The sequence below is a fragment of the Dicentrarchus labrax genome, unplaced genomic scaffold (genome assembly GCF_905237075.1).
Source record: "Dicentrarchus labrax unplaced genomic scaffold, dlabrax2021, whole genome shotgun sequence".
Classification (NCBI taxonomy): domain Eukaryota; kingdom Metazoa; phylum Chordata; class Actinopteri; family Moronidae; genus Dicentrarchus; species Dicentrarchus labrax.
Genome location: NW_026136713.1, coordinates 2,695,527 through 2,714,394, shown reverse-complemented (window position 1 = coordinate 2,714,394; position 18,868 = coordinate 2,695,527). Strand labels below are relative to the sequence as shown.

Genomic DNA, 18,868 nt, shown 5'->3' with positions numbered 1-18,868 from the left:
TTGTTCTTTAACAAAGCAGTCGAGCCAAAATTTTTATATAAGGCCAGTGGGAAGAATCTGTCTATGTTTTTTGACAAGGCAGCAACAACTAATTTTAAATTAAATTAAATACAACCTGAACTATAAAACATATTTAGGAATGATCTGTCAACATTGATGCTGGTAAGCGGACCTTGAGTTAAGATATATTGTTTTTCCAAACTATTGTTTCCGAGGCCATAAATAAACTTTCATGCTCAGTCAAGGAGTCATAATAAGAAGTGACATAATAACAAAAGATGAACTGAGAAAAACGGCTTTCGCTGATGAAGACCATTAAATGGATTTGATGTTGGTTCTTCTCTGATTGCTCTGACATAAAAACATTCTTTTCTGCATAAGAATTTGAATTCCTTTAGTATTTTAGTGACTTCATTAAAAAGAAACGTTTTCACTTTTTAAAATATTCACGTTTTTCATGTGCCTCAGGACAGTTAAACTTATATGCTTGTAAATGTGAACCAGCCAAGATAGACCTAATGTCTGATTTAAGGATGTGACCAGAATGGTAGTAAACAAAGTCAGACAACTGACTTTTTTAAATAAATACACGTGTTGTTATTGCAGCTAAAGGATTGTCACATTCTGATAAGCCCTCAGCAGTGCTAGACTATGTGATTTGTGAGTTTTGTCAGAAGTGGTTTAATATATGCATGATTGACTGACTGTTCTTTGGTTGACATTGTGCGTTAAAGAGTTACTTAACAGTAAATCCAGTCAATTTACTGAGTGGATTATGTGTCCTCTCACCTTATTATACTATCAACTGATCCTGTTCCCAGTAGTTAGAGTCACTGTAACAGTAGATATTTGCCTTTTTCTAGAGAAAGTATAATAATGGTGTCATGTAGACCAGGACCAACCGGACCATACCATTGTAAGACGTATTCCCAAACCCCAGTCTGATGAACTAAAGTACCGCTTCATAGGGCTGTGTGTTAACAAGAATACAGTGATACGATATGTATCATGATTTAGGGGTTATGATTCAATATATATTGTGATATATCATAATACTGTAAGGAAGGTAATATTTTGCAATCTTTTAAAATCAAATTTTAGGAAAACTTATATGCAAGTAAGTAAGTGAGTAAGTAAGTACATTTAATTGATAAAGCATATTTAAACACAGTATAAACTGACCAAAGTGCTGTATAGTGGATAACTAAAAAGAAAAATAATACAGAAAAACACATTGGACCAATAGTCAATAATTCTATAAAACATGAATAAAAGGAAACCTTCAATATTAGGGCACACAACACAGAAATACATAGGATGAGCAGGAGTACAGGGTTAGGGAACAAGGAAGGCCAGGGAGTAAAAGTGGGTTTTTAGCCTGGATTTAAAGGCAGAAATGGAGGGGGCAGATCTAATATCCAGGGGGAGCTGGTTCCACAGAGGTGGAGCAGCAACTGCAAAAGCTCTATCACCCCTCTGTTTGAGCCGTGAGCGCGGTACATGCAAAAGCCCTTTATTTGAGGATCTCAGGGACCTTTGAACAGAGTAGGGCTGTACAAGGTCAGCGATGTATATTGGGGCCAGCCCATTTAGTGCCCTAAAAACAAATGATAAAACTTTGAACTGAATCCTAAAATGAACTGGGAGCCAATGCAAGGAGGCCAGAATGGGGGTGATGTGCTCACGCCTCCTGGTGCCAGTTAGAAGACGCGCAGCTGCGTTTTGGACCAGCTGCAGACGTCTAAGTAAGGACTGGGGGAGGCCAAAGTAGAGGGAATTGCAATAATCCAGCCGTGATGTAATAAAGGCATGGATAATTTTCTCAAGGTCATTGTGAGATAGGAAAGATTTGAGGCGGGAGATCATTCTGAGCGGGTAAAAACTATTTTTGACAACAGAGCTAATCTGTTTGTCAAAGCAGAGTTCGGAGTCGAGAATGACACCCAGGTTTCTGGCATAGGGTTTCTGACAGATGGGGTGAGCTGACCTAAGTTTTGTACTACAGTGCATCTTGACCAACAGACCAGAAGAGATTGCATGGAGTCCCTAGATTTTAGAGGCAGTACAGCTGTGAGTCATCCGCATAGAGGTAAAAAGAGATGTTATGCTTTCTTATAATGTCACCCAATGGGAGCATATACAGGCTGAAGAGCATAGGACCCAAGATGGACCCCTGAGGGACCCCATATGAAACAGGAGCAGATGATGAGGAGAACTGACCAATAGAGAAAGTCCTATGTTTGAGATAGGAGCGGAACCAGAGTAGTGCAGTCTCCCTAATGCCCACTTGCTGATCAAGGCGGGTGAGGAGGATGTTGTGATCAACGGTGTCGAAGGCGGCACTAAGATCCGGTAATATGAGGATGGCATTATCACCTGAGTCTAGTGTGAGAAGCAAATCATTAGTTACTGAAGTAGGGCTGTTTCGGTGCTAGGAAGGGGTCTGAAACCTGACTGAAAAAGTTCTAGTAGGCTGTGAGTGGTCAGAAAAGGAATCAGCTGTGACAGAACAGCTTTTTCCAGAACTTTAGAAATAAAAGGAAGCTTGGAGTTTTTTAGGCAGTTGGTATGAAGGTTGTGTTTTTTAAGCAAGGGTTGGACATCCTCATGCTTATACTATAAAGAACAAATAAGAAATAAGGAAATGTGGAGTGGCACTTTTGAACTGTTCATAAAAACTACAAGATTGACCTCCTTCCGAAAAGCAAGCTGAGAAAGATAAAGGAGAAGGAACTAAAATCACAGTTGTCTGGACATCAGTCATTTTTCTCACAGCTGACCTCAAAAGCGAAAGCAGCCACCGAAGCATCGTTCCGGGTGAGTCACTCCGTCATTAATCACAAGAAGTCCTTCCAAGATGGAGAGATGATAAAGAGGCAATTGTTTAAAGCAGCTGACTCGTTGTTTCAGGACTTTCAATTCAATTTTATTTGTATAGCGCCAATTCATAACAGAATTTATCTCAGGACAATTTTCAAATAGAGCAGGTCTAGACCGAACTCTTTATAACATAATTTACAGAGACCCAACAATTCCCACCATGAGCAAGCACTTGGCGACGGCGGCAAGGAAAAACTTCCTTTTAAGAGGCAGAAACCTAGGACAGACCCCTTGGCTTTAGGTGGTTGGTTGTCTGCCTCGACCAGTTGGGGGGAGAGAGAGAGAGAGAGAGAGAGAGAGAGAGAGAGAGAGAGAGAGAGAGACACAGACAGACAGACAGACAGAGACAGAGTCGCACAGCAACAACAGTAGCAACAACTACATTAATAGTAGTGACTGATGATGATGAACATGAAGAAGATGACGACGACGACGACAACAACAACGATGGGGGACAATGAGCAGTGATTATAGTAATAATAGTAATAATTAAAGCTGTAAGCAGCATTGAACAGGACCTCGAAGCCGGCACGTGTCGGGGTGTGCTGCGGCCACGTCACGTGCCGGCGTAACACATGCGGCCCACAACATGAACATTTCACGTAAATCAGATCAAAATCGCTATGCAGCGCTTACTTCCTGTTGCCAGTAGATGGCGCTCTCACAATATCTGAATATTGTCACGTAGATGTGTTCAGGGCGGGACTCTTATCAGACATGTCAAATTTCATTGAGATCAGATAATGTACACTAAAGTTATGAGGATGTGTTCAAGGTGAGACTGTTACAGAATATATGAAGTCTATTGGAGATTGGACATTGCACACTGAAGTTATGAGTACTGTTTTACGGCGAATCTGCTGAATTCGCCGAAAGTGAAAATGAAAATCAAAATGGCCGACTTCCTGTGGAGTTTCGGGTGTGGGTCCAAGAGGCTTTTTTGTACGTCCAGGCATGTTACACGTGCCTACCGAGTTTTGTACATATCGGTGAAACGTGGCGCCGGGGGTGCTGTTTATTTATCCTGTAGGGGGCGTTACAAGCACGACAAACACGATTTTTGGTATGTGAGCTTCAGGCACTCTACACGTTCCCTGTGAATTTCATATTCATAACTATTACGGTCTCTGCACAGTGATTTACCATGCCACCAGACCACCACCTAGTGGCGGATTGTTTTGACACATTTTTTAGGGAGCCTCAGGGAGCCATGGGCAAGCATCGTACCAAGTTTAATCTTAATCACACATACCGTTGTAGAGATGTAAACTTCTTCATTTTAAAGAGCGTCACCTAGTTGCGATGGCCTGAAATTGTGCACAATGCCTAAAGAAGACATGTGAAAATGTGGACCCAAGTTTGGTGTCAATCGGACATACTAATGTGGAGAAATGGTCCACTTCCTTTTTTGACGAAAAATCCACAGGAAGTGCTAATTTTATAACGTGCTTGTTTTTTGAAATATCAAAATTCTTTTAATCACTTTTTAATAAGGACGGTCCACAGATGCTACGTGAAAACTTTTGTGCAAATCAGACAAAGCGCGTAGGAGGAACGCAAAAAAGTAGTTTATGGACGTGGAAATACGTTTTTTGAATGAGCGATGCGGGAGTTATTAGCCTTAAACGATTTCCTGTTGCCACTAGGTGGCACTCTCACTATTACTGAATATTATCACATAGACGTGTTCAGGGCATTATCAAACACATGAAGTTTCGTTGAGATCAGATAATGTACACTGAAGTTATGAGGACGTGTTCAGGGCGCGACTGTTACAGAATATATGAAGTTTAATGGAGATTGGACGTTGCAAACTGAAGTTATGAGTGCTGTTTTATGGCGAATCCGCTGAATTTGACAAGTCGTCACTGGCACGGTCATTTCACGTAACTCGCTCAAAATCGCCACGCAGCGCTTACTTCCTATTGCCAGTAGGTGGCGCTATCACTATGTCTGAATATTGTCATGTACACGTGTTCAGGGCAGGACTGTTATCAAGCATTTGAAGTGTGGAGCCGATTGGACAATGTACACTCAAGTTTAGCGAATTCGTGTTTTGTGGCGGTCCATCGAAATTTCCCGCCACCCCACAGACACACCCCCTCACCACAGTCAACACATATCATCAACAATGTGTTTTGAATTTTATAAGTAAATTTCAGCTGGATCTGATCATCCTGCCTGGAGTAGAACATGAAAGTATAAAACGTGATACTTCCTGTTACCAGTATGTGGCGCTATCACTATGTCTGAATATTGTCATGTAGACGTGTTCAGGGTGGGACTGTTATCAAACACGTGAAGTTTCATTCAGATTGGATCATGTACGCTGAAGTTCAATTCAATTCAATTCAATTTTATTTGTATAGCGCCAATTCATAACAGAAGTTATCTCAGGACACTTTTCAAATAGAGCAGGTCTAGACTGAACTGAGTGTCATTGACGTGCTACGGTAAGCGTACTGACTCACTTCCGGTTTCCTTCCTGCTCTGTGTACACTGTTTGGTGCTGTAGCTCTGTCAGTGAACGCTAAATATAAATTAGTTTTACTCGTTACAGCGGTTATTTACCCGCTTAACATTTAAACGTAGACTAGTTCTACTTAAACACTTGGAGTTTCTCCCTCTTTTAGGGACTTTTCACTACTTTCAAAGTTTTTCATACACTCTAGTTTCATTAGCATTAGCAGTTAGCTTTGGCTTCTCCCTCTCCCTCTCCTCTGTCCTGCTCAGTGTGTCAGATGTTCAGTTATTCCTCTGCCTCCTTTAAAGATAATGGTACCTGTATTAAATGTAGTTTATTTACTGCGCTGGAGGCGAGGCTTAGTGAGTTAGAGGAACGGCACCGCACCACGGAGATATCTTTAGCCCCTATAGTTAGCCAGCCCCCGGTAGCCGGTGCAGTCCGACCAAAGGTAGCTTCTGTTAGCTCTGTAGTTCCCCCGGTAGTTCCCGAGCAGCCGGGAAGACAGGGAGGCTGGGTGACTGAGCGAAGGAAGACTAGAACGGCGAAGCCCACAGGTCACCACCAACCGCTTCACGTTTCCAATACATTTTCCCCACTCAGCGATACACCCGCTGAGGAACCAACTCTGGTTATTGGCAGCTCCATAGTCAGAAACGTGAAGTTAGCGAAGCCAGCGGCCATAGTCAAATGCATCCCTGGGGCCAGAGCGGGCGACATTGAATCAAATTTAAAACTGCTGGCTAAAGATAAACGTAAATACAGTAAGATTGTTATCCACGTCGGCGGTAACGACACCCGTTTACGCCAATCGGAGGTCACTAAGATTAATGTGGAGTCGGTGTGTAACTATGCTAAGACAATGTCGGACACCGTAGTTTTCTCTGGACCCCTCCCCAATGTGACCAGTGATGACATGTATAGCCGCATGTTGTCATTCCACCGCTGGCTGTCGAGGTGGTGTCCAGCAAACGATGTGGGCTTCATTGATAACTGGAAGCCTTTTTGGGGAAAACCTGGTCTGATTAGGAGAGATGGCATCCATCCCACTTTGGATGGAGCGGCTCTCTTATCTAGGAATATGGCGAAGTTTATCTCTAAAACCTGACAGTCCAGAGTTAGGACCAGGAAGCAGAGCTGCTGTCTTACACACTTCTCTGCGCTTTCTTTAGAACAGTCACCCACCCAAAACCCCATAGAGACTGTGTCTGTCCCCCGACCACCTAAACTATTTAAAGAAATAAAAACAAGAGGAGTTCAACATAAAAATCTAATAAAAATTAAAACCAACTCCTCAGTAGCACAAAATAAGAGAATGAAATGTGGGCTGTTAAATATCAGGTCTCTGTCCTCTAAAGCTGTTTTAGTGAATGAATTAATATCAGATTATGATATTGATTTACTTTGTCTTACTGAGACCTGGTTGTCCCACGAGGAGTATGTTAGCCTAAATGAATCCACCCCCCCAGTCATATTAATACTCACATTCCTCGAGGCACAGGCCGAGGAGGTGGAGTAGCAGCTATATATGATTCGAGCGTTTTAATGGACCCTAAACCTAAACTAAATTATAATTCATTTGAAAGCCTTGTTCTTAGTCTTTCTCACCCAAACTGGAAAACACTGCAGCCAGTTCTATTTGTTATAGTGTACCGCGCTCCTGGACCGTACTCTGATTTTATATCTGAATTTTCAGAGTTTCTATCAAAGTTAGTCCTTAAATCAGATAAAGTAATTATTGTAGGTGATTTTAATATTCATGTGGATGTTGACAATGACAGCCTTAGTAATGCATTTATATCATTAATAGACTCAATTGGCTTCTGTCAGAGTGTAAATAAACCAACTCATTGTTTTAATCACACTCTTGACCTTGTTTTATCCTATGGCATTGATATTGAACATTTAATAGTCTTCCCACATAATCCTTTCCTATCTGACCATTATTTAGTAACTTTTGAATTCATACTATTAGATTATAAGCCATTAGGCAAAACTTTCTACAGCAGATGTCTATCTGACAGTGCTGTAGCTAAATTTAAGGAGGAGATTCCTTCAGTGTTTAATTCAATGCCATGTCTGAATTTAACAGAGTCCTATAACAACTTTAGTCCCTCTGAAATTGATAATCTTGTCGATAGTGCTACAGGCTCACTACGATCAACATTAGACTCTATCGCTCCTATAAAAAGGAAATTATTAAAACATAGGAGACTAGCACCTTGGTATAACCACCAAACCCGCCAGTTAAAGCAAATAGCTAGGAAATCTGAAAGGAAATGGCGCTCTTCCAAATTATCAGAATATCGCTCAAATTGGCAAGATGATCTTAAGATTTATAGAAAGGCCCTCCGTAATGCCAGAGGAGCCTATTACTCAGCACTAATAGAAGAAAATAAGAACAACCCTAGGTTCCTCTTCAGCACTGTAGCCAGGCTGACAGAGAGTCACAGCTCTATCGAGCCACATATCCCCATAAACTTAAGTAGCAATGACTTCATGAGCTTCTTCTATAATAAAATTATTACTATTTGAGAAAAAATTAATCACCAACTGCCATCAACAGTTATCAGTGGCTCTCCAAGTTCAGGGACTTCTGTCAATGTAAACTTAGATGTATATTTAGACTATTTTTCTGCTATCGATCTTCATCAGTTAACTTCAATCATTTCTTCATCGAAGTCATCAACCTGTCTGTTAGACCCGATCCCAACTAGGCTGCTTAAAGAAGTTGTTCCCTTAATTGGCACTTCTTTACTGGATATGATTAATCTTTCTTTATTATCAGGATATGTACCACAGTCCTTTAAAGTAGCTGTAATTAAACCCCTTCTTAAAAAGTCCACTCTTGACCCAGGGGTTTTAGCCAACTATAGACCGATTTCTAACCTCCCGTTCCTCTCTAAGATTCTGGAGAAAGTAGTCGCCAAAGAGTTGTGTGACTTTCTACATAACAATAGTTTATTTGAGGATTTTCAGTCAGGATTTAGAGTTCATCATAGCACAGAGACAGCTCTGGTTAAAGTTAATAATGACCTTCTGACTGCTTCTGACAATGGACTTGTCTCTGTACTTGTATTATTAGATCTTAGTGCTGCATTTGACACCATTGACCATGATATTCTTTTACAGAGACTTGAGCATCAAATTGGCATTAAAGGAACTGCCCTAACCTGGTTTAAGTCATACTTATCAGATCGTTCTCAGTTTGTACATGTTAACGATGAATCCTCCATAAATACTAAAGTTAGTCATGGAGTTCCACAAGGTTCTGTACTTGGACCAATACTATTTACTTTATATATGCTCCCTTTAGGCAACATTATTAGGAATCACTCCATTAACTTTCACTGTTATGCAGATGATACGCAGTTATATCTATCAATCAAACCCAATGAAATTAATCAATTATCTAAATTACAAACATGTCTTAAGGACATAAAATCCTGGATGACCTGCAATTTTCTGATGTTAAACTCAGAAAAAACCGAAATTCTTGTTCTTGGCCCCAAAAACCTTAGAGACTCATTGTCTAAAGATATAGTCACTCTAGATGGCATTAACTTGGCCTCTAGCACCACTGTCAGGAATCTTGGAGTTATCTTTGATCAGGATTTGTCATTTAACTCCCACATAAAGCAGACCTCTAGGACTGCCTTCTTTCATTTACGTAATATTAGAAAAATTAGACACATACTATCACAGACAGATGCAGAAAAACTAATCCATGCATTTGTTACTTCAAGGCTGGATTACTGCAACTCTTTATTATCAGGTTGCCCCAATAAGTCCATTAAAACGCTCCAATTAATTCAGAACGCTGCAGCACGAGTACTGACAGGAACTAGAAAAAGAGATCACATCTCTCCTGTACTAGCTACTCTGCATTGGCTCCCTATAAAATGTAGAATTGAATTTAAAATCCTCCTCCTCACCTATAAAGCTCTTCATGGTCAGGCCCCTTCATATCTTAAAGAGCTCATAGTACCCTATTACCCCACTAGAACACTACGTTCTCTGAATGCTGGGCTATTTGTGGTTCCTATAGTCTCTAAAAGTAGAACAGGAGCCAGAGCCTTCAGTTACCAAGCTCCTCTCCTGTGGAACCAGCTTCCAGTTGTGGTTCGGGAAGCAGACACCCTCACCACATTCAAGAGTAGGCTTAAGACATTCCTCTTTGATAAAGCTTATAGTTAGGGCTGGATCAGGTGAGTCCTGAACCATCCCTTAGTTATGCTGCTATAGGCCTAGACTATCGGGGGATTTCCCATGGTGCACTGAGCTACTCTCTTCCTCTCTCTTTCTGCACTCATTCATGTCCCTTTAATGCATGTTACTAACTCCACTTCTTCCCCGGAGTTCTTGTGCTTTCTCGTCTCGCAGGTTCTCATGGATCCTGGTGGAGCCTCCTGCCATGGTCCTGCTTGACTGCCATTGCCATTACTGTTGTTGCTGTGCATCTGTCTGTCTGTCTCTCTCTCTCTCTCTCTCTCTCACCCCAACTGGTCGAGAGAGACGACCACCCACCTAGAGCCGGAGGATCTGTCCTAGGTTTCTGCCTTTTTAACAGGCAGTTTTTCTTTGCCCTTGTCGCCAAGTGCTTGCTCATGGTGGTACTGTTGGGTCTCTGTAATTAATGTTAAAGAGTTCGGTCTAGACCTGCTCTATTTGAAAAGTGTCCTGAGATAACTTCTGTTATGAATTGGCGCTATACAAATAAAATTGAATTGAATTGAATTGAACTCTTTAAAACATTAATTACAGAGACCCAACAGTACCACCATGAGCAAGCACTTGGCGACAAGGGCAAGGAAAAACTGCCTGTTAAAAGGCAGAAACCTAGGACAGATCCTCCGGCTCTAGGTGGGTGGTCGTCTGTCTAGTTAGTAAGTTATGAGGATGTGTTCAGGGTGGGACTGTACACTGAAAATATGAGTACTATCTGTTTGATGGCCAATCGGTGGAATTTGACACGTCGTCACGGGCACACGGTTAAACATACAGTCACAAATAGCACAACTTTTGATAACCAATGTGTGTAGATTGAAGTGATCGAATTTGAAGTCAATCTGATAAAATCTGTAGGAGGAGTTAGTTAAAACAGAAGCCCTTAAATGCCGGAAATAGCATCACAGTTTGACATTCGATTCAACCTTGCCAACTTTGAGGGAATGCCATAGACACGCCCTTTAACGTACAGTCACAAATAGCACAACCTTTAATCAGCACCATTTTTTGACTGTACTGACTAATTTTGAAGCAGATCTGATACATTCTCTAGGAGGAGTTCGTTCAAATACAACGCAAAAAAATGCTGAAAATCATTGCAAAATGCCGGAAATGGCATCACAGTTTGACAGTTGATTCAACCTGGCCAACTTTGAGGGAAAGCCACGGACACGCCCTTTAATGTACATGCACAAATAGCACAACTTTTAATCAGAACAATTTTTTGACATTACTGACCAATTTTGAAGTAGATCCGATAAATTCCCTAGGAGGAGTTCGTTCAAATACAACGCGAAAAATTCACCGAAAATGCGCACGGAATTCACTATGGCCAACTTTGAGGGCACACCACGGACACGCACAAATAGCATACATGCACAAATAGCACAACTTTTAATCAGCACCATGTTTTGACTGTCCTGACCAATTTTGAAGCAGACCCGATAAATTCCCTAGGAGGAGTTCGTTCAAATACAAGGCAAAAAATAACAGAAAATGACCAAATAAATCAAAATGGCTGACTTTGATGCCACGCCACGGACACGCCCTTTAATGTACATGCACAAATAGCACAACTTTTATTCAGCACCATTTTATGACTGTAATGACCAATTTTGAAGTAGATCCGATAAATTCCCTAGGAGGAGTTCGTTCAACTACAACGCGAAAAGTTTGCCGAAAGTGAAAATGAAAATGAAAATGGCCGACTTCCTGTGGGGTTTCGGGTATTGGTCCAAGAGGCTTTTATGTACGTCCCGGCATGTTACACGTGCCTACCGAGTTTCGTAAAAATCGGTGAAACGTGGCGCCGGGGCTGCTGTTTTTTTATCCTGTAGGGGGCGCTACAAACACGACAAACACGATTTTTGGTATGTGAGCTTCAGGCACTCTACACGTGCCCTGTGAATTTCATATTCATAACTATTACGGTCTCCGCACAGTGATTTACCATGCCACCAGACCGCCACCTAGTGGCGGATTGTTGACACATTTTTTAGTGAGCCTCAGGGAGCTATGGGGAAGCATCGTACCAAGTTTCATCTTAATCACACATACCGTTGTAGAGATATAAACTTCTTAATTTTAAGGAGCGCCACCTAGTGGCGATGGCCTGAAATTGTGCACGATGGCTAAGGAAGACATGTGGAACTATGGACCCAATTGGTGTCAATCGGACGTACCAATGTGGAGAAATGGTCCACTTCCTTTTTTGACGAAAAATCCACAGGAAGTGCTAATTTTATAACATGCTGGTTTTTTAAAATATCAAAATTCTTTTAATCACTTTTTTATTATGAGGATCCTCAGATGCTACGTGAAAAATTTTGTGCGAATCGGACAAAGCGCATGGGGGGAACACGGAAAGGTAGTTTAAGGACATTTCACGCTCCAGCGGAGAAAAATTATAGGCTCCATTCACCGAACGCGTGGATATGAGTTTCTTAAATGTGCGACAAACTATGCAGAAGTTATTAGCCTAAACGCATTTTTTATGATAGTAGCGCCACCTAGTGGCCAACCTGAAAGCGACGCATAGAATGTCCCCATTTTCACTAGGCCTGATAACTTTGCCAAATAAAATTGAGTTTTCGTATATGTTCAGGGGGGCAAAAATGCAGTCAAAGGGGGCTAAAAATAATAATAGGTAAGGAGAAGAAATCAAGTGAAAACAATAGGGACCTCCAGCGGTCGCTGGCTTGGTCCTTAATAATAGGGGAGAAGAAACGAAGCAAAAACAATAGGGACCTCCAGCGGTCGCTTACGAGGTCCCTAATAATAGGTAAGAAATCGAGCAAAAACAATAGGGACCTCCAGCGGTCGCTGGCTCGGTCCCTAATAAAGGAATTCTGATTCTGATTCTGATACAGGCCTTGGGGGCGGGAGGTAGGGTCATGTATCTGAGCTTGAATGCATTTTATGAATAAAATAATAAGTCACATTCAGACATAAATGGGTTGTTAAACTAACATGCTCTTAAATGACTTAAGAGTTCAGGCTTTTATGATTTCTTTATTTTTGAATTGAATGATTACTTTACCCATTAAATTTAGTCTGGCCCCTGATGAAGCAGTCTCTCTCTCTCTCTGTTAGCATCTGTTTCAGGCCCCCTCCCTTCCTCCCTCTTTCTTTAATTTGATGTTGCACGACAAAAACACACACAAGTGCCTTCATCTTTGCCTCAAAAATTGTGAGATTGTTGTAAATATCTAAAGAAGAGCATTTAAATTGTCCAAGTGCTGGAGGGGACGGAGCCAAATGTGGGTCAAAGAACAGATTGGCATTAAGCCTTTTCCATATGTATGCTGATGATTTAAGGGGGCAGAAATTCACTTAGAGTGCAAGGGTAATCATGCATGGGGGGCTGCACCAAGAAATTGGTTACATATTGAAGTGACACTGTGTTGGAAATTGAAAGCAGAAAGCAGAAAGTCCAAATAAATCAAATAAGCGAGACAAATGGTACAATCTGCCTCTCTCTCTCTGTGTGTGTGTGTGTGTGTGTGTGTGTGTGTGTGTGAGGACTCTCACTGCAAGAATGATGGAGGCTTAACCTGTCAGTTTCATAAAACAGTCTACAGACCTGAAGCACCATTCAACCTGGATTCTAATAACAAAGGCAAGTCCAGTCATTTACAGTAATAACCTTGGGAGGCAAGAGTTTGGCAGACCGAGTCTGGATCTGCTGGGTTCATGTTGGCCAGATCGTTCTGTTATGTTAAACAGAGGAACCCACAAGCAGAACACAGACTTGGTTGGTTATGATTTCCGAAGACAGGCTTTATTGAGAACCAGTTGATGAAATGGTGATGTAAAGCTCCAGCTGGTAGTGATGAGAGGATTATGGCTGAGATCCAGGCAGCCTGGCTGATAAGAAGGAGCATGCAGGTAGCTGAAGTAAAGGTGATGATCATGAGGCACAGGAAAAAACAAGGTTAAGTTTCAAAGCATGAACAGGAAAAAAATTCCAGGCATGTAGAGACAATCTGGCAGAGAGCAGCTGGAGAACCAGGGTTTATATACTGCAGGACTGATGAGTTGATGGCTGGCAGGTTTGAGCAGTCAGACAGGTGAGCAGGTAATGGAGAGTGGGAGGAGTCCACACACACACACACAGAGACACAGGGAAACCAGGGAGGAAAAAACTACTTTGTCTCTCACCAAAAAACGTGTTTCATGCTCAGCTGAAACATCTGGTCAGAGGCCAAGGGACACACACCTTTTCTGGCGCGCAAACCCCTATACACGCACACACACACCTTTTTTCTTTTCTATTTCTATTTGTGTGTGGTGCCCAGAGTAACTTTAATATACATTTTTAATGTTATCTTTTGATAATACATTTTGATAGCTAAAATTAATTCATTGCATCAATATAGTTTGGTGCCCCTTTAAACCACTGTTGTACCAACAGATAGTACTGCTGTGATTTATCATAGCACCTACAGTGGCTAAACCACTGACATATATAAGACGGACGTTGTGTCTCCTTGCTGCTGCCAGCGTTCGCCACTTGGAGCCAGAGTCTGTGCAGTAGTAGTTGGTGCTATGGTATCAAAGTCCTGCCCATACGCCCTGCCGGCTAAATGGGAGGCAGAGCCGAGCTGTCAGTCATGACGAGAAACTCAATTAAAACCTTACCAATGACATAAATGAACGCCTGAACATACATCAGTATAATAAGAACTACCTAAAATGAAAGCCCATATGTTCTATCTGTTAACATGGATGCAGCAGACTTTATGAGCTATACTGCAGTCAGCCATCAGAGGGCGATCAAGATGTTTTGGCTTCACTGTAGTAGAGCTGTCATGTCAAAATATAACACAGTACATATTCCTCTTGCATATTTGTGGAGATGCGCGGCATCAAAGTCAGGTGACATAGTTAAAGCAGAGAGCAGAGTTGATTGAGTAGCGTGAGTTGTGTCTGAGAGTAGCTGCATGACTCAATTCGATATATTTTGAAAAATGGCTGAGGCACGACCAAAGAAAAGATGCTCGGAGGAATATATGGCGAAAAGAAGAGAGACTGAGAAGGAGCGAACAAAGATCCGGGTTTACATTGGGGAATCCATCCAAAGGTGGCGAGAACTCCGCCGGCAGAAGGGCTTCCAGTCCGATGTACATGTGGCTAAGTTCTTACTGGACAGGTAAGTAAAGTCAAGATTGGTTGTTGTAAATGCATGCACACTTGAGCCCTCGTGCCAGTAAAAAGTCGTTCTTTTCCAAAGTTATCCCATGAGAGTGAACCTACAAAGTAGCACAACTCCACTTTCGATTTCCATGCGCGTTCATGACAGTTACGGAAATATGGGGGGGAGGGGCGAGCTTGCTCTGTTTTGTTTGGTATAAAAGTTGGACTAGGACCTAGCAAATCTTCTATAACTCTAGTAATGCTGACTATAGTGACAGGCCTTGAAGATAATATAAATCCCACAGACACTCCCAGACAGAGAAATTTACTCTCTTCTACAGTAAAATCAATATGATAATTTACACAATAAAAGTGGCCACAGGACACTTTTAGCACTGTATGAAAGCAGAGCTTGGTAACCTTTACATACTCCCTCATCAGACTGTCGCTTTGTCTGTGTGAAATTTTGTCTTTACTTACTGTCCTGACAGGTTGATCCCACTCCTTCCATCTGTCTCTCTACTGTGTGGCACTTCTATTAGAGGTGGCAGGCAGTGCTCACATTACCATTCCGTGTAGCAGTGTGGAGAGATGAGGCCAGGGAGGGAAGAAAGGACACTTCAAAACCCTAATTCAGCAGCTCAGATCTGCAGACAGTTTAGCTGAGGTCACAGAGGAGCCTGGGGAACATATCAAAGGCAAAAAAAAAAACACTTTGAAAAGAAGCTCTAAAGTGTTATAGAGAAGCAATGGGACAGATGCCTTATACAGCAACACAGAAAAAGTCATTGAAAAATACTACAAAAGACAGAAGGACAGTAACAGAAAATATTTGTTTGCTAAGTGGGTGATGAAAAAAATAATGAAGCCAAATCAGGACATCAATTAATGAGACATCAAAAATGTACTGCTGTCACAAAAACCATCACAATATCTCTGTCAGCACTGTCTCTAAAACACAAAAAAGTTCGTATGACTACACCACAACACTATTTGCTCAAACTCAGCCTCCAGAAGTAAAAAATCTAAACACTAGCTCATCTTCAAATCCCAACAAGAGTGTTTCAGAAGCAGTGCATCTTCAGAGCATCTAGCCTGCACAACATTGTTGACCTATGTCTTTTGTCCTTTTTCCATGATATTAGTGCATCTACCATGGGTAAGTAGACTATGTAGTTAAATAGTTTCTCTGTGTGAAAAGTGTTTATTGTTGTTTTATACTTTTTTGATGTAGCATGAAATGCGATCAGAAGTCTGCATGGGGTATCAGGTATGGCATCAGCAGTGATGCAGACATTGTACCAGATCATTGTGGTAAAGACTGAAACCACCTCTCCCCATACTTTTCCAGTGTCAGGACTTGCCTCCAACAAGTTTTGAAACTTTACGAAACTGACAATATGACTTTCTCTTTGATTGGCAAGGTGTGTGTGGAGTAGTGCAACACCATGCATTCAAGGAGAGAGTCTGAAAGTATGCACCATTTGCATGATTCATCACAGCTCTATGACGACAGGCTTTTTGCACTACCTTATTTAGTTCGCTGTTCGTGACGTGCTACGGTAAGCGTACTGACTCATTTCCGGTTTACTTCCTGCTCTGTGTACACTGTTTGTTGCTGTAGCTCTGTCAGTGAACGCTAAATCTAAATTTGTTTTACCCGTTACAACGGTTATTTTCCCGCTTAACACTTAAACATAGACTATTTCTACCTAAGCACTCGGAGTTACTCCTTCTTTTAGCGACTTTTCGCTACTTTCAAAAGTTTTTGAAACTTTGGGAAGACAGGGAGGCTGAGTGACTGAGCGAAGGAAGACTAAAACACCGAAGCCCATAGTTCACCACCAACCCATTCATGTTTCTAATACATTTTCCCCATTCAGCGACACACCTGCTGAGGAACCAACTCTGGTTATTGGCAGCTCCATAGTCAGAAACGTGAAGTTAGCGAAGCCAGCGGCCATAGTTAAATGTATCCCTGGGGCCAGAGCGGGCGACATTGAATCCTATTTAAAACTGCTGGCTAAAGATAAACGTAAATATAGTAAGATTGTTATCCACGTCGGCGGTAATGACACCTGTTTACGCCAATGGGAGGTCACCAAAATAAATGTGGAGTCGGTGTGTAACTATGCCAAAACTATGTCAGACTCCGTAGTTTTCTCTGGACCCCTGCCCAATGTGACCAGGATCAGTAGACACTTGCTACGTGCTACAGTAAGCGTACTGACTCATTTCCGGTTCACTTCCTGCTCTATGTACACTGTTTGGTGCTGTAGCTCTGTCAGTGAACGCTAAATCTAAATTTGTTTTACTCGTTACAGCGGTTATTTTCCCGCTTAACATTTAAACGTAGACTAGTCCTACCTAAACACTCGGAGTTACTCCTTCTTTTAGCGACTTTTCACTACTTTCAAAGTTTTTCATACACGCTAGCTTCATTAGCATTAGCAGTTAGCTATGGCTTCTCCCTCTCCCTCTCCTCTGTCCTGCTCAGTGTGTCAGATGTTCAGTTATTCCTCTGCCTCCTTTAAAGATAATGGTACATGTATTAAGTGTAGTTTATTTACTGCGCTGGAGGCGAGGCTTAGTGAGTTAGAGGAACGGTACTGCACCACTGAGATATCTTTAGCCGCTATAGTTAGCCAGCCCCCAGTAGCCGGTGCGGTCCGACCGAAGGTAGCTTCTGTTAGATCTGTAGATCCCCCAGTAGTTCCCGAGCAGCCGGGAAGACAGGGAGGCTGGGTGACTGAGCGAAGGAAGACTAAAACACCGAAGCCCACAGGTCACCACCAACCCATTCACGTTTCCAATACATTTTCCCCACTCAGCGATACACCCGCTGAGGAACCAACTCTGGTTATTGGCAGCTCCATAGTCCGAAACGTGAAGTTAGCGAAGCCAGCGGCCATAGTTAAATGTATCCCTGGGGCCAGAGCGGGCGACATTGAATCAAATTTAAAACTGCTGGCTAAAGATAAACGTAAATACAGTAAGATTGTTATCCACGTCGGCGGTAATGACACCCGTTTACGCCAATCGGAGGTCACTAAGATTAATGTGGAGTCGGTGTGTAATTATGCTAAAACAATGTCGGTTTTCTCTGGACCCCTGCCCAATGTGACCAGTGATGACATGTATAGCCACATGTCGTCATTCCACTGCTGGCTGTCGAGGTGGTGTCTAGAAAACGATGTGGGCTTCATTGATAACTGGAAGCCTTTTTGGGGAAAACCTGGTCTGATTAGGAGAGACGGCATCCATCCCACTTTGGATGGAGCGGCTCTCTTATCTAGAAATATGGCGAAGTTTATTTCTAAAACCTGACAGTCCAGAGTTGGGACCAGGAAGCAGAGCTGCTGTCTTACACACTTCTCTGCGCTTTCTTTAGAACAGTCACCCACCCAAAACCCCATAGAGACTGTGTCTGTCCCCCGACCACCTAAATTATTTAAAGAAATAAAAACAAGAGGAGTTCAACATAAAAACCTAATAAAAATTAAAACCAACTCCTCAGTAGCACAAAATAAGAGAATGAAATGTGGACTGTTAAATATCAGGTCTCTGTCTTCAAAAGCTGTTTTAGTGAATGAATTAATATCAGATTATGATATTGATTTACTTTGTCTTACTGAGACCTGGTTGTCCCACAAGGAGTATGGTAGCCTAAATGAATCCACCCCTCCCAGTCATATCAATACTCACATTCCTCGAGGCACCGGCCGAGGAGGTGTAGTAGCAGCCATATATGATTCGAGCGTTTTAATGGACCCTAAACCTAAACTAAATTAAAATTCATTTGAAAGTCTTGTTCTTAGTCTTTCTCACCCATCCTGGAAAACACTGCAGCCAGTTCTATTTGTTATAGTGTACCGCGCTCCTGGACCGTACTCTGATTTTATATCTGAATTCTCCGAGTTTTTATCAAGTTTAGTCCTTAAATCAGATAAAGTAATTATTGTAGGTGATTTTAATCTTCATGTGGATGTTAACAATGACAGCCTTAGTAACGCATTTATATCATTAATAGACTCAATTGGCTTGGCAAATAAACCAACTTATTGTTTTAATCACACTCTTGACCTTGTTCTATCATATGGCATTGATATTGAACATTTAATAGTCTTCCCACATAATCCTTTCCTATCTGACCATTATTTA

The 18,868-nt window shown here is 41.8% G+C and overlaps 1 protein-coding gene across 2 annotated transcripts in view; it reads left to right on the top strand.

Annotated features, from left to right (window-relative positions):
- Positions 1-5,323: 5,323 nt before the first annotated feature.
- LOC127375257 (uncharacterized) overlaps positions 5,324-18,868 on the top strand; it is a 53,048-nt gene continuing 39,503 nt past the window's right edge. The window contains exon 1 of one of the 2 annotated variants that reach the window (XM_051421267.1): positions 5,324-7,755. In XM_051421267.1, coding sequence (XP_051277227.1) covers positions 6,890-7,755 — 866 coding nt within the window. In that variant the 5' untranslated portion in view covers positions 5,324-6,889. Of the gene's footprint in view, positions 8,346-18,868 lie in introns of those variants that run through there. The other variant, XM_051421268.1, reaches the window with a different exon arrangement.